The sequence below is a fragment of the Phragmites australis genome, chromosome 3 (assembly GCF_958298935.1).
Source record: "Phragmites australis chromosome 3, lpPhrAust1.1, whole genome shotgun sequence".
In the NCBI taxonomy this organism is placed as follows: Eukaryota; Viridiplantae; Streptophyta; class Magnoliopsida; order Poales; family Poaceae; genus Phragmites; species Phragmites australis.
Window position 1 is genome coordinate 37858352 of NC_084923.1, and position 16246 is coordinate 37874597.

At 42.6% G+C, this 16246-nt stretch overlaps 2 protein-coding genes across 3 annotated transcripts; one reads left to right on the top strand and one right to left on the bottom strand.

The window, feature by feature from the left end:
* Positions 1 to 1971: 1971 nt before the first annotated feature.
* LOC133910696 (uncharacterized) lies at positions 1972 to 3088 on the top strand. Its single transcript, XM_062353004.1, has 2 exons — positions 1972 to 2493; positions 3068 to 3088. Exons 1-2 carry the CDS (start codon positions 1972 to 1974, stop codon positions 3086 to 3088), a joined length of 543 nt encoding a protein of 180 aa, XP_062208988.1.
* Positions 3089 to 10539: 7451 nt separating this feature from the next.
* Positions 10540 to 13097, bottom strand: LOC133912972 (plant cysteine oxidase 2-like). Of its 2 annotated transcripts, none has more exons than XM_062355984.1 (5): positions 12557 to 13097; positions 11769 to 11899; positions 11448 to 11607; positions 11130 to 11330; positions 10540 to 10879 (listed from the first exon to the last, which is right to left on the bottom strand). In XM_062355984.1, exons 1-5 carry the CDS (start codon positions 12807 to 12809, stop codon positions 10749 to 10751), a joined length of 876 nt encoding a protein of 291 aa, XP_062211968.1. In that variant the 5' UTR covers positions 12810 to 13097; the 3' UTR covers positions 10540 to 10748. The 2 variants fall into 2 exon arrangements, with proteins under 2 accessions (XP_062211968.1, XP_062211967.1); XM_062355983.1 differs by having other exon boundaries at positions 11130 to 11333; positions 12557 to 13096.
* Between the last annotated feature and the right edge of the window lie 3149 nt (positions 13098 to 16246).

The following is a 16246-nucleotide window of genomic DNA, read 5'->3' on the forward strand; positions in this document are numbered from 1 at the left end:
AACTATTTTTTGGCCACTTTGATTGGTGTTACTTTTCTGTCAATAGCTTTGTGTATATTCATCTAGGTTAATATCATGTTGCTTCTTACATCCAAGTACCTGAGCTTGACTAATGCTTAAGGACTAAAGCCTTTTGATATGATCGTTGAGTTATTCTACTATTATTGCTACTAATTATTGGTGAATTCTTACATTTGCCTACTATCCAGTTATAGATCTACCGACAAGAATGCTACTTAGGAAGTGTTAAAACCATTTTAACATTATGTCTGATGCATGTTTCAGGTGCTTAATTTATCTCCCCATCTTCGAGTGTCATTTCGATGTCGGTATTGGTAAGGCAGTTTATGATTTTCCTCATGATCTTGGCTATTTACTCCTATTCCAAAGGTGGAGTTCTCCGATTCCATTGCAAATGAAAGCAAATATATTGTAATAAGTTTGTGTTCGGCAAAATACCGAGGGCTCCTCTCTTCAGGTATTGGGAATATATGTCAGATAATCAGGAGTCATTATGGTAGTGATGTGTATCTATTATGGTGTATGAAATTGCTAATTACTCGACTCACTGAATCGATGGTTCCTCTTCTGTCGTCAGGTTGAGGTCACCATGAACGTCACTGGCCTGTATTGTTGCATCAACGAGAATAATATCCATGGCTACTGTAACACCCTGAATTTTAGCATATAAAGATATAGCAAAATTCGCTCCAAATTAAAACTTTTTCTAATTATTAAACCAGTATAAAATCAAGGATATATATATTTGATGTATATACTTGTATGTATATATTCAAATATATTATTTTGGCTAAGTATTCCAAAGATCACTAAGTTAATTTCTAAATTAATCGTTGCATAAATTGAGCATATGCATTTTGGTTTATTGTTCTTATGGTTCTTTGTGTGACGATTCGAGTGTTGTATGCTTCTCAGTTCGAATCTATTCTAGTTCTTCTCGGTAATTTCCTAATCCAAATCAATTCGTAAAGATCGATCTTCCAATCCAACTCAAATCTATAATTCAATTATTCAATTGAGTTATCCCCATTTAATTTTGTTCGACTCGAACTGAATGTCTCTCAAATTCGAATCTCAATATTTATTCTTATCAGCTCAAATACAAATTGAATTCAAGCCTCTCTCAAATACCGAGGTTTCCAGTTCAAATCTTTCTCCTAATTCAAATACCCTTATTTGAATTAATGCCAAACTCATATTCGAATACTTCTATTTGAGTTTAATCCTATATATCTCAAATCCATTTTCAATTCGAACTCGTTTTGAATTATCACAAATCCATTCGATTCGATTGCATTCAAATTGAATCACTCAATCTCAATTTGAATATTTCCAAATCCTATTACCAATTAAAACTATTCAATTTGATTCCTTGCAAATACAAATACAATTCAAATATATCTATTTGAATTATCACACATTTCATTTACAAATTCAAATATATCTTTTGCAATTCAAATACACAAATATCTCTCACCATCTCTCCCTCTCTCAGATCTTTCCCTCTCTCTTTATTCTTCTCATGCCCATCCCCTCCCTCTGCGCTCTCTCTCCCTTCCCTGGCACACTGCGCCGGCCACCATCAGCCCATGCCGTGCTCCCGTACCGGCCTACTCCCTGATCTCCACCGAGCAGCAAAAGCCAATCGGCCAAGCTCATCCTCCTCTCAAGCCTTCTCATGCAAGCAACCGACCACCACACAGCAGCACATCTCTGCACCTGCACATACATGCATACACAAAGCACAGCAGTAGCACCTTCCTTGCTCCTCTCTCACACGAGCATTCATACACACAAGCATACATACACACAGGTGCTCAACCATGGCTCCTCTGCCTCTCCTCTTCGCGCCCGTGCGTCCTCCCGCACCGCCGCGCTCAGCTCCTCCGCGCCGTCTCGGCCGCTCGGCCACGTCCAGCCAGTGCGCCACCCCGCCGAACCGAGCCCGCCATGGCGTCAAGCCGCTCACACAGAGCCGCCGTGGCCCACCTCGACTCCAATCGTCCGCACCGACCCAGCCGCGCCGAGCCACCCTGCTCACCGTCGTCGTGCTCGGTGCCGGACGCGCCACCGTCGTGCCCGCGCGCCTCGTCATGCCGCACCGCTGCCGTCACTCAACCACGTCGCGCCGTGCGCCGTCCAGGTGAGCTCCCTGCTCGGTTCGCCTTCCCCCTCTCTCTGTTCAGGGCAGCCGCCCGCGCGTCTCCCGCACCGTCGTCGTTGTTCGCCCGTGCGCGTCGGCTGCCGACTCACGCCACGTCGCTCGGCCACCGTCCGCGCGCCGCGCCGCAGCTGGTCAGCGCGCCGCCCGTCCGCGCCAGTGTGCGCCGCGCCGACGCGCCGTCCCGGCCGCCGTCGCCGCCGCCACCCTCTGCGCCCGACCGTGAAGCCCGAGCGCCCTGCTCGCTGCTCCGCCGCCGCCAGGCCGCCGCGCTCTCCCTCCCCGAGCTCCGGCTCCCTCCTCCTTCTCCGGTGTTTCCCCCTTCTCCCTCCGGCGCCGCCGCCGCTCCCTCCGGTGCCGACGCCGCCGCTCCCTCTGCCTCTCTGTGCCGCACGGGAAAAAGGCCGATCGGCCTTATCCTTTCCCCCACCGGCCATGGTCCGCGGTGGACCGCACACCCGCAGCCCACACCGGTCCACGGACCATGAACTGAGTCCATTAGCCTCTGGTGCACCGTGAACCACCCTCAGAGCCGACCACGGTTCACCAATCCCGTAGACCAAGTCCACAGAACAGTACTTATTTTTAATTTCCTGGAATTATCCTTTCCGGCAAATCTTCCGTCGTCCGTAATTCATCCGTTTCAACTCCGATTTTGGTGATTCATTCGCCAATATTCCTCTAAAATCATAATCTATCTCCATGCCAAATCTTGTAAATTTTGGAGTTCGTTTAATTCTCGTTTGGTAATTATTTGTATTGCAGCATTTGATCTAGATTTAGATTTTCTCCTTTAATAAATAAAGTCGAGTTTAGATAATTTCATAAATGTGTTTGAGATATAATCGTATTTAAGTTGCTTATATTAATCTCGCTTAAGTGTAGGTTAATCATCATATGAGTTAAAGGGTAGGTTTTAGATTAATCTTTTAATCAATGTTGCAATGTATTGTTATTTCATGTGATATTTCATGTGATGGCTTACAATTAATCTTAGCTCAATTAAGGTAATCAATTAACTCGTGTAAATGATAGATAAATAGATATTAGTCATTAGAATGTGATAGAATAATTGAACATTGGTAATTAATTAATTGAATAAACTTTTGATAATTAATTAATTAGATTCAAAGAATAGATTAGCCAAATTATTAATTGCATGTATGCTTTTATGATAGCAATAATACTGTGGCAATTAAACAACATTAAGTAATTAAATTAGTTGCTAAATAACCAGGTTTAATGCTATAGATTAGAATAATTAATCTCCACACTTAAGCACAGATAATCATCTAGAGTTATACTTATGTATATATGTATATATGCTCACATACATATAGGCGTAAGTATTACACATACGTTAGGTCGATACACGTGCACTCACCTACTTATAGAATCTCTAGCTGTCGTCCTTCGACAGTTAATTTAATAAGAGTTCACCTAGTTAATCGTGATTTGTTCAGGTTTTCTCTTAAGTTGATAAAACAACTAGGTTATCAGCTTATCCTAGCTTCGCTAGATTATCCTGTTTTTCTCTGTGTACTAGCTTCATGTTGATTAGAGTTGCCGATCGTCTTCTGCTAGGTTTAGCTTCTGTCGTTTTCTCCGTTGTTTTTCTTCCGTTTTGGTATTTCTTGGTTTTGTTCTGGTGTTCAATTGCTTAGTCATTGTGCGCTTTTAATCGTTAATATGCGTAGACTCGAAGTCAAGGTTCAAAGCAAGAATGCGAGGAAGGAACTGAAGGCAAGATCCAACGATGAAGAAGAACCCGAAAGATGTGAACGACAAGACCAATCGTGAATTGACCCTTCAAGAAGGCAAGTCCTATTTCTTTGATCATATTGAACCTATGTTTTCGAATAATATACATGATCAACTAAAATCGGACTTATTATCGCATGTGCTATATATTGCATTTTCCTTCAAACTATTTGTAGTAGTTAATCCTATCAACACTGCCATGCCATACATGTCATCATCCAGAATACATATCACCCTAGGAATACCTGTTGTTAAATATATTAACGATGGACGACGTCTTGATATCTAGCATGCTTAGGATTGAATACATCTCCCCGGAGATGTCGCTTTTAAAATACGTCTCCTCGGAGATATTCCTTTTAAAACACTTCTCTTCGGAGATAAGATTTACTGTTATCAACAATAACTCATATACCATGATTCCTTGATGGTTGTGAATTCCGTGATTGTGGTGAAATCCTTGATGTCGGGTGGGACATGGAAGGTGATGTGTAAAAATAGGTGAAAACTGTTTTGGCGTGGGCAGGTAGAGTGGTCCTCCGGGGAGGATGCTCTTGGGGGCTTGAGTTACACGGTGGTATTCATTGCCCAGGAAGATGCCTAGCCCGGCCGCTTAAGGACCGAGTCTTGCGCCGTCATGCTTAGCCACCCCGTGCAACCATGCGTCATGTATGGGCAGGACTTGACTTCTCCCTTCACCAGACTGGGTTGGGCATAATACCAGGAGACTGAGAGCAACGAGCAGTCAAGTGACTATCCTGTCAGCTGTTTGGAGGTTTCAGGTACCGACTTAGGCTTAAAAAGGGATGCTGGCCTTCGGAACATACAGCTCTGGTCCTTGACGCACGTCGTGGAAAAGCCCGGCAGGGAAGGTGTTGGAAAGGTCTCGGTATGATTCGCTCCTCCCCTTGCAACGGATGGAGGCTGAGCATATCGCATGGGTAAAGCTGTACAACCTCTGCAGAGTGTAAACCTATTCGAATAGCCGTATCCGCGGTCATGGACATGCGAAGGCATGGTCACGCTTGACTAGACTCAGGGTGCATGTGTTTTGATGAGTGAGTGTGTGGACTAGATGTCCGTGTGATGTGGTTCCTGGCTCGATCCACCAGAAGCTGTGTGGTACTAGAGGTACATCAGATGTGATAAAAGGGACTGCGGAGTGAGGTATAGCCCCTCCCAGGACTGAAAACCCCCAGATACAAATTGTTACCCTGGTTTTGGTTTTAAAACTATTTCGACAGCTTTGCTACCAGGTCACCTTCTAATACGTTGGGGACTTGAGGTGATACTCAGTACCAACAGAAGATGCCTGAACCGTTTTACTTCTAAACCGTTTTGAAAGCTTTGTTATCAGGTTACCTTCTAATGCGTTGGAGACTTGAGGTGATACTCAGTACCAACAGAAGATGCCTGAACCGTTTTACTTCTAAACCGTTTTGAAAGCTTTGTTATCAGGTTACCTTCTAATGCGTTGGGGACTTGAGGTGATACTCAGTACCAACAGAAGATGCCTGCCTTTGTTTTCAAAAGCTTTGTTACATTTATTTCAAAAAGGTTAACGGTGGAGAATATAACTGGATATCTGCATAAAACCTGCTTTACGCTTAAAACTATGCCGTAAAGCCTTATCCTTGAAATATTCATTATGCATCTATCAACCCCCTTGAAGTAGTATATGACTTATTGAGTACCTTCCGTACTCAGTCTTGATGCTTTCAGATTGTTGAGTTGGAGATCAACCTCAACCCAGATGAATTCGAAGAGAAGAAGTCTAAGGTCGCGTCCGCACCCGAGTTGCCTGTGGCATTGGGTTGCATCGTCGTTTCGCTCCGCTGCACTGTAGGCTCTTCTGCCTGGCTGGTCTGCTGTGGATTCTTGTCTATCAGACCATCTTTTCTCTTTTCAGGTATTTATTTTACTTATTTATATTCGAAGTATGTATTTGATATCATTCTGTTGAATTCTGTGCGTATCAGCTACTTGATCCAGGAGGCACAGGGGAACCCGGGATCAGGGTCCTGACAGCTACCACCTACAGTAATTTCTCCACCCACTGCAGCAAACTCAAGAGGGGGTGTGACCACGAGGGCACCATGGAGTTTGACAATCTGAGCAGGCAGAACGAAGAAATCTACTCATACATCGACGAAAATGCCACCGTTAGTACTCTACCTTCCTCTCCTTCAAAGTACTATTCCTATGCTATATGTGATAGTTTTGCTTCAAATTAGGGTGCGGTTAAGTCTTACAAGCATTGTTGAGTCATCTCCTCTTCCATCCCGTCTTTTAGATTGCACATCGTTGTTGAGTCATATATGTTACAAATTTATACAATATTGGTCAAGAGTCTCAACTATTGATCTTCATATATGCAGTGAGCAACTAGCAAGCATTTATTTCTCTACCAGTCTTTACTTAAAATTCAATTATTTTTCCTTTTTTAAGTAATACTCCTAATTTGTTGCAATTATGATCTGCGCTTGCCTTACTTCTACTTCTATAGCCTTTTTGTCCCAGTCTTCTAATTTCATTGCTTATCTCAATTGTAGCATTGATCAAGTAAGACCCTTTGCTATTTGCAGATTGTGTAAACCTTAAGTTCACTGTATGAATTTGGAAACTAGGCTGGCTAATTGCCAATTTGGAAAATTGCCATGGTGGGATGTGCCTTCAGCCCCTTCAAGCAACCGTGGAAGCTGTACAATATGGCAAAGAGGGTGAGAAAAATGAATTATCACATATAAGAAAAAAAATATTCATACACTTGCAAAATAATTTCATGTGAAAGAACTGGAACACGATGTTACCATTCACCCCCATATTCTGTTTTCATAAAAAATGCATTCTTCATATGTAATATCTTTTTTGTTTGCTCAACTTCTATTTTTTGTCGGTCTGCACACTATCACTTATGCAAAGTTCAATTATCTTTTGCAGATATCTGGTCGCACGACTAATCAACTTTAGAAAATATACGTCTCTAACAGTTATATCCCTCACGGGGTCCATTTACTAGGATACCACTTTACTCAATACACCGACAATACTGCTAAAATTTTAGTCATTTTTTTGTTTATGTTATGTAGATCTCACATGTTAGTGATCTTTTTCAAAATTAGATATTCGGTTCTTTTCCAAAAATTATAAAATTTTATCAAAATTTCGATAAAATTTTAATCGCTAGTATGCACCTTAGGGTAGAAAGATCATCTCACAATCCGTAGAGTAAACAAGAAGGGGAAAAGGACAGTACCCACCCCACCCAGCACCCACACCTACAAAGCCTTGGCAAAATTTGGTAGGAGATATGAGCCGTCGGGTCCGGTGGTTGAGGGACTATTTTAGTTCTCAACTTTAAAAAGTCAAGTCAAAATTTGATCATGTTAAAATTAAAGTTCTGTTAAAATCGGAGCAATTAGAATAATGTTTAGTTTAAAGTCAAGCTAAACTTTGATAGGTCAAAATTCAGGACTGCCATTTTGTACATTAAAATTTACCTAGCTTTGCGATAAAAAAAATCTAGTCGGCTAAATTTTTTGAGGCACAAATAAATTTTGATTTTGATCTAAATTTTCTAGACGTGATCAAAGAGCCAAACAGCCCCTGACTCCACCGAGAAGAAAAGCTAGAGGGAGGAGCCGGAAGGCGTGCTGCGGACGGCCGACCCATGTTTCCTACCCCATCCCATACACGGGAAATCTCTCTTTTTTTATTCAACGTGAAAGTATCTAAAGTTCAGGCACTAGCATTCTGGATTTGGGCCAAAACAGAGTCTAGAATATACTTAGACTCAAAAGTAAATGTTTACAACATTAAAAAACATATATCAAAATAGCTCATTGTATGCATCCGATTTCAAAAAGATTCTAGATCTATAAAATCGAGTTTCCCACCTCTAAATACAACATCAACCACCCTAAACAACTGCAACATCCAAAAATTACTATTGCAACATCTCAAAACACATATTACAATATCTCAAAGCACCTAATTCAACATCAGTCCAACCAAATCACATATAGTAACATCTCCAATTATCTATTACAGCATCCTCAATTATATATTGCCACATCCGAAATTATCAGTTGCAACATCCCAAACACTTGAGCTCCTTTACTTCATTACTATTGATTTTTAAATATTTTACTTAAAAGCTATTTATACAAAAGAGTCGTGTTAACATATCATTATCAAGTCTTCATAGGTATATTATTTTATCATGCTTGCTGAGTATGATAAGTGATGATAACAGATCATAGACTGATTAGTTGTATGAATTGAAAGAGAAAGACAGAAAAAGAACATCAAAAATACCAATATCCATCTTGACAGTGAGAAAGAGTCACGGGAGGAAACGAAGGGGAAAAGATAAAGGTAAAGAGAGCGTTTGATTTTCTTTAAGTGGTTAGGGGCATGGGAGCCGAAAAGTCCGATATTTTATGAACGTTGGACAGCCGGCTAGGAGCATTCCCGAATCAAGAATGATAGCGAAAGAAACCAGGGAGCAGGCCGCACGCCGGATTGCCAATTCCGGGAAACCATGCATGCGCACTGCTCACCGTACAAGAAAAGCAGCCATATTATAATGTCAATCCACTTGTAGATTCGGCGAGCAGAGCACATCGAAGCAGTGTGCCCAACTGCTGATCCGTGCATGAACCCACGTGGATAACAGTGATGTATCCGTTGCAATTGGACAACCCATCTTGTTTTAAAAAAAATCTTATGAACATAAGACTACTCTAACTATATTTTCTTCATTTCGTTCACTTTTCGATTTCCTTCCTGTTTTCCTTCCCTTTATTTTTTTCTCATCTCCAACAACTTCCCTTCAAGAGGAATTACGAAGGGAACAGAGAGAGAATCCTGTCCTGAAAGGAATAACCCTGGGAATCCCGTCGTGAAAGGAACCGTGAAGGAAAACTGTTGAGAGCGCTGAAGTGAACGGGAATCCCTTCACGACGAGAATCTGGGTCGTGAAGGGAAGCTGTTGGGTTTGGTCTAATGGTAGGAGCTTATTTAATTTGCGTCTAAATTTATCATATTTATGGCTAAATACATAAGATTATAGGCAACTGTCTAGTTAATTATTATAACTATAATAAGTTCATACTTTATTAGCTTTCTGATCATATATTTAGTTTTTTTAATTAATTTTACCACACTTGTCACTAATAATTTGTTAGCTATATTTTTTTATAATAAATCATACTTGACTAATCTTAGAGACGATAAATTTAAACGTGAAACAAACATTCCCAAAGTTAGTTAGTAATAGAAACACCCACTATGGATGGAGGATAACAAATTATAAATTAAAACCTATCAGTTTGGAGTAAAGCAAACTGTGGGCACCGAGTCCTGGAATTTTCCCTTGGTCAAAACAGCAAACAGACGCGAGGCACAATGCTAGGTGGCCTCACCTCGGGCGTCCAACTGCTGCGGCCCACCGACGCCTGAAGGGACACCGGACACGAACGCGGTTTCGCAGCGAACGGCGGGTGGTGAATGGGCCCCAGCTCCACAACAAGCAGCCTGCGCGCCATTACTGCTGCAAGGTTCCATCCAGGACTGAATGATTTGATTGACGGAGCTGGAGTGGCAACGCAAACCAGGCCTCAATCACTTAGGTCCTGTTTGTTTCAGCTTCGGATTCTGGCTTTCAGCTTTTATAATCCGAAGCTGAAACAAACAGACAGCTTTTGGTTATAGTTTTTTAAAATCTGTTGGTTGGATTGCGAGAATTTGAGAAGCTGATTTTCCTCAGTTTTTGATAGATTGTGAAAGTCTATTTTACTAAACTGTCCATTAAATTTTTTTAGAATCTACAGTCTAAAAGCTTTTCATAATCCAGCTTTTCACAATCCAGCTTTTTACAATACAGCTTTTATAAGCTACTTTTCAGAATCTCTAGCTAAAACAAACAGACCCTTATCCTCCTGTGATCACACACAAATCACTCAGCAATTACTTTAAGGGACGATTGTCACCCTGCCATTAGTAAAATTGCACTCTGTCAAAATATACACATAGAAGTGGCACAACAAATACCCAACATTAGGTCCGGTATATCTTTATTTTTAAAAAATATTATACAACTCGTAGATACATGTATATACTTATATCATTGTTAGATATAAATTGTCCACGAGACTGTTATAAGTAAGATAAGATTAGTTTTTATTTTACCTTTAAGATTATTTAAAATCTAAATAATCATATACTCTATATAAACAACTCACGAGACCCATAGAAATAATCCGCTTAGGTCAGACACATGGAGCCAACCGAAAGCAAACCATGCATGCGCACTGCGAAAAGGAGCCATATTATACTGCCGCTGCGTGTTGAGACGATCAATCCACTTGTGGATTCCGAAAGCAGAGCAGAGCAGAGCAAAGCGAAGCAGTGTGCCCAACTGCTGATCCGAGCATGAACCCACATGGACAACAGTGATGTATCAGCTGCTTCAATTTTGTTCCAGGCAAAACACTCGAGCCAAGTCAAGTTTCTTAGAACGCAGCTGCCACGCTAGCTACATACGTTGACAATCAGCTCAGGTTCGGAGCATGCATGAGAATTCATACTTCAGCTGAGAGGGGCAAAAGAACAGTGAATATATGCACAGTCCAGCTGTGCCCGTACTTATCTACTTATTTACCAACAAAACAACCGATTGGACGATTGGTCCAGACATTTGCACTCACAACCAAACTGAAGTATCTGCAATACAGAAATGTTAATGAAGACGCGAGTACTGCATCTGCTGCATCATCTCATCTCTGCTACCAGGCCAGTTCTTCTACAACATCAGAGGTCCTCTGTATGTCACTTCGTACATCTTCAAATCCTGGGGCTTGACCGTCTCCTTCAGCCATCCCAGACGGGCCTTCTGCTCATCCGTGACATGTACGTCGCCGGTCTCATCTGCGCCTGTAAAAATAAATTTCGTTTTACAATTTTTTCCGGCGAAAAGAAATTTCGGTTATTTTTTCGTCGATGCTCCGTAGGTATATCAATTAAAGAAAATTTTATAATTAGATATTTCGTTTCTCTTTGAAATTTCGGCGACAATTTAATTCCTGATTGACATTAGCTCATGTTCTTTGTGATCTCCATGATGTAGAAACAAATCTCTGTGCTTCAGATTGTGTTCTGAGAGGACCAGGAAGGAGTAGCTTACTTGGATCATGGTGGGAGTAAGGGAAGTCCTGGTAGTAGGTGCAGTCTCGGTTCTCGGAGTACGGCGGGCCGAGTATGTCGAGTACCGCGCACGGCGTGGCCGCCGTGAACCGGTGCATGTTCCCGCCGGACTCCGGGTACAGCACCAGGGCGTCGCGCGGCGCTACGAGGTCGGCGTCCAGCACCAGCTTCGCCAGCCTCACTGCTGCCCATGTACATCAAGCAGAACTCAGGCGTACTGTGCAATGTGCAGTGCAAGAACGGGCGGCGTTGCAAGATTGCAAATGGATGCATGGATGGATCGGGCGGAGAAGCTTACGGCGATCGTCGGGGGTCGAGCCGCCGACGACGACGGGAGGGTCGGCCCAGTCGTATGACTTGACGTGCATTGATCCGAGCAGCAGCTTGCTGAACACCGTCATCCCCGGGTGGTTGTGGAGAGGGATGACAGCACCTCGGGGCAGGAAGAAGATCACAATCTGCAGAGTACCGATCGATACAAAGGAAAAAGAAAGATCATTGTGAGTACGTGCAGGCTTCAGAAAAGTACTAATATCGCGATTCAGCATGAGTGAGTAAAGCATAGTTCTTATAGAAAAGACAATGTCAGACAATGATCAGACATCAGTTCCTTTCGTACCGAGAAGTTTCTGCATTTGTACATGGTAGTCATTGTGATTATTGTCGGATTCCTCTGAAGGCTATAGGCATCCGTGGCCTTGACGATCTTGCTCCTGGCTCTCAGATTCACATCTTCAGGCCCGATCTTGTCTGCAAATGTCACAATTAGCGGAGTAAAGGCCGGATCACTAAGTCCCAATCTTGGCGCAACGAACAACGCGTACCGAGAAGTCCCAAAACACTCATATAGACTTCTAGTAGACCAGTATTACCAATCAAATACTGAATCAAAATTCAGATTCACCACCTAGTACTATATGCAACCTTGGCCATACAAATGTTTGTTAAGAATATAGAAGTACTCCGTACTTCATAGGATCGGAGCACGCCCTTCCCAATTCAGAGTCACAAATGAGATCAAATGTTAGCCGGTACAGACAAATGGAGCCACAGAAAAGGAAAAGACACCGCGCTGGTCCAAAGCAGGGGGCGCCAGCAAATCTACGTTCTGAGATCAACATAGTACTCTCACACAAGAACAGCTGAGCTGTGTATATAGGTCGATTCAAGTTAGCTCTCCAACAAATCAGTAGGCAAGTTTTTCTTTCTGAATTCTAGCCTAGTACTCCATAAGCATATGATTGCAACTTGGCATGAACGATGTTGCTCTTCTTTTTTTTTTTTTTGAAGTGTGAGACCGGAATGCACCACTGAGGACTCAAGGCTCAAAGAGTGAACAGATTCACTGGATTGAGAACCATGCAATGCAATGGTAGGAGTGGCGTACGTACGCAGCCACGTACGTACCGAGGATGCCTCTGATGAGATCGACGTCGGCGGGCGCCGGCACGGTGCCTGGTCCCCCGAACGCGGCGCGGCACGCCGCGAGAAGCCGCTGGAGCGGCGTCGCCCTCGCCCGCGCCCGCGCCGGCGCGGTCGCGTCAGCCTGGACGCGCCACCTCGTGCGCCGCCGAACGCTCGCGCCGCCCTCGCCCCGGGGCCTAGCCTCCTCCCCTCGCCTCTTGGCCGCCACCGCGCCGCCACTCTCCTCCACCTTCATCGGCTCGATCGATCGCCGAGAACGCTTCGCCTCCGTTCAGAACCAAATCCTGCAAAAATCCAATCTTGCGGCGAGGTAAAGACCAGCCCTTTCCCACAACCCGTCGCGCCGACGATACCAAAACTGCGGCGCAGCAAGGAAGCTAAATGGATAAGGAGCGTGCAGGGGAAGCAGGGACGTATATACACAGCTAGATGCACGCGATCCCGCGGCGAAAAACCATGGGCCGGGAGAGCTGGAGAGGGAGAAGGTCCACAACGACGCCGCGCGCGCGTACATACCAGTGGATTCCAAGGAACTGTGTACGTGGTCAGGAGGAGGCTTTGGTTGGTCGCTCGCCGCCCGCCTTTTCGCGGGGAAACCGCTCGCGAGAGCCTGTCGTGCTTGGTGACTTGATCGACGGTCAGGATGTGCTCGTCCGGAGGAGGACGAACGACAGAATTTGGTTGCTTGTCACTTGCCATGTCACACGCCACGGCTAGCTCCGTAGCTCCGTTATTTCTTTTTTTAAATAAAAATCTTGTTAGGTTTGAACACGCTGGATGGTTAAGTTTTTTATGCTTTATCATTCACTAAATGAATATATAGTGAAGACACACTAGAGCATCCTACAAACCAAGCAACATTTTTTTTTTTGAAATCTTATTCATTGATTTCTAAAAACCTTGTATCAATTTCTAAAACCTGCCAACAATCTTGAAACTTAGTTCAACATTTCTTGAAAATCTATCAACAATTTCTAAATTTAGTTCAACAATTTTTAAAACCTCATGGCAAAAAAACCTAAAACTTATGAACAATTAATAAAATCTACTTAAAAATAATTTTGAAGAAATATCACGTACAGCCTACTGTGTTGTGGGATGCCCTTGACTTTCCTGCCTCCCACCACATTATCTCAGGGTATGTTTATTTTTTACTGTAATTATCACAATCTATAATATAGATTGTTAGAATCTAGATTGTACAATCTAAAATAAATAACATCAGATTATTAGAATCATTCATCTCTCTCTGGAGTCTCTCTCTGCTTACGACATTGGTGGCTGAGCGCGATGCCGATGGCGTTAGTGACAGCAGCAGCGCCAGTAGCGAGGCTCGAGCTCAGGGTCGACGGATAGGACTGAGGCGGACTTGCCGGTGGTAGTGCGGTTGCCAGAGCTCGCTGAAAACTGACGGCGCACAAATTGAGCAGCAGCATGAGGGCTCACACTGCCAACATGCTGGGGACTTGCGCAAGCGAAAGGGGTGACATCATGGGCTTCAGTGAACTGTCGTGAAGCTTGTGGAGGTGGCAATTTAGTCGGACGAGCTTCGAGGTGTGACGGCGATGGTAGACCCAATCGATCGAAATATAGGAAGCCACCGTGGATAGCCTTCCATGACGTGTCATAGTGGTAGCAGAGTTTAGGTAGACTCTTGGGATCATGTAGACGGTGTTAGAGTGAGTAATTGGATGGCGGTGGCTCCTGGCGGTGACGCGATGACGGGCGATGGTGGTGGGAAGCAGGCGCATGGTGACGGCTCACCTCAATGACTTGCAGGGAAACCGATCGTGAATGCACAAGAATCAGCCTGACTTGCTTTGGGGAGGAGGCGCACCGGCGGCTGCAGTGCGTCGGTGACCTGGTAGGGAGGAGAGGGCGACGACATGGAGAAAGAAGTGAAGGGAGAAAAAAAAAGAAAATGTTATTTTGTAATAGTATGGTGGGTAAATATGTGTCACAATCTATAATTTAGAAACAATCTTTTTTAAGATTATAGGTTATGACAATCTTGTCATAGATTATAGATTCTGGATCGTAGAATCAACATGTTTATTTTCAATTTTGATCTTAAAAACTAGAATATATAATCAGAATAAAAAACAGACAGGCTCTGTCTATAAAAGGCTTTACCTACACACACCGAGAGGGAACGATGATGCAAAAATAGCATCATCATATTACTATGCTTTCAATGAAAAATGTTTTGATGTGCCTCCTTCCAACATATGCTTTAGTTATAAATGTTGCATGAAACTCTTTATTCTTGTTTTATACTTGAGAATCATATATTTCATCATTACATCATATTTGGATTATTATTTATTTATTTATTTCATAATAAAGTTGCTATGAACTTTCATGGACCAACCACGATGAACGGAGTTAAGTTGGAGCGAAACCATAGGAGTTCCGAGCGTCCAAAATGCTACTGAAGATTATTTCATTTATTTGGGTCCCGTAACGAATTCAAATAAAAAATTCGCAATATAAAAATTGTAGACCTCGTCAAGAGGTACAATATTTATAAAAGAAATATCTCCATGCTGCCGCGCGATGGAAATAAAAAAAATGAGAGCTGCCCATACCAGCTCGTACCAGGGGTTGGGAGCAACCCTAGAAGGCCTGTATCTTCGCCATGTCATAAATATTATTCTCTAACCTTACCAAATAAGCTATTTTTCTATCTAAGTTTCTCATATAAGCTTATAATAAGATATAACTAATATATATCATATCATTTTTTTCTTACTTTTTTATTATATTTTAAATAAGTTTTAATGGCATATCAATATACTATTCTCTCTTATATTTTTTTCACAGGATTTTAGAGGAGTTTTTCAGCAAGAAGTTTACATTACGGACAATTGATCAAGGAGAAGTGTTATAAATAGATATCTTTTTGGTGTTAGTCATATGATCAATTATCAATAATTGTATTTATTAGGAAAAGATGTATTCCAATAAATATATCATTTCATTATATCCATTCAACATATATAAATATATAAATACCCTATCTACTATCTACTATGTTCCACTTTCTACTCGTAACAAATACATCCAAGATGGTCGGGTGAGCACTGCACGGAGCGGAGCTCAAACACAGGTGGGTTGGAACGCCACGCGTTCTTCCTAAACGAGCTGCAGCTCATTCTCTCAATTTATTTTCTTCCTTATCTCCAAGATTAACTCCTTGTTCAGGTGGGCAAACGTATCTAAAAGAATAGGAGGCTCCAGCCATGCTACTTGATCTGGATGCATACCAAATTTTTTACCGCTTGCATGAATATTCTCGCAACTTATTTTGCTTTGCATACATGCTGAACTCCTAACTTGTTTGACCTTGCTGCATACAGGTATATCACGTCCTCCTGACTCCCATGTAATATCCACACCTCGCATATGCGCACCTCCTCGCGCATAGCAGGCAAATATATGTGCATTCCTCCTTTCAAACAAAATTCTGTAAGTAATTCATGTGAAACAATATGTGCACAAGAACTAAATTTGGAGACAATTTTTTCTAGTCTCAGTCACACCACACATACCCCCGCATGATCGGGAGAAGGAATTATGTATACGGACTCACCAATATCATTTCCATACAAAGACTTAAAATCCATAACATAAAGATCAAAAGATCAAGAAAGGGACTATAGTTGTTATGAC

What these genes read in the sequence shown, in the direction of transcription:
- LOC133910696 (XM_062353004.1), top strand. Translation starts at nt 1,972, where the DNA reads ATGGCGTCAAGCCGCTCACACAGAGCCGCCGTGGCCCACCTCGACTCC. An exon ending in GGCTCCCTCCTCCTTCTCCG is followed by an intron (nt 2,494 to 3,067) that starts GTGTTTCCCCCT and finishes GCTTAAGTGTAG; the next exon opens with GTTAATCATCATATGAGTTA.
- LOC133912972 (XM_062355983.1), bottom strand. Translation starts at nt 12,809, where the DNA reads ATGAAGGTGGAGGAGAGTGGCGGCGCGGTGGCGGCCAAGAGGCGAGGG. An exon ending in ACAAATGCAGAAACTTCTCG is followed by an intron (nt 11,608 to 11,768) that starts GTACGAAAGGAA and finishes GGTACTCTGCAG; the next exon opens with ATTGTGATCTTCTTCCTGCC. An exon ending in TTACTCCCACCATGATCCAA is followed by an intron (nt 10,880 to 11,129) that starts GTAAGCTACTCC and finishes TTATTTTTACAG; the next exon opens with GCGCAGATGAGACCGGCGAC.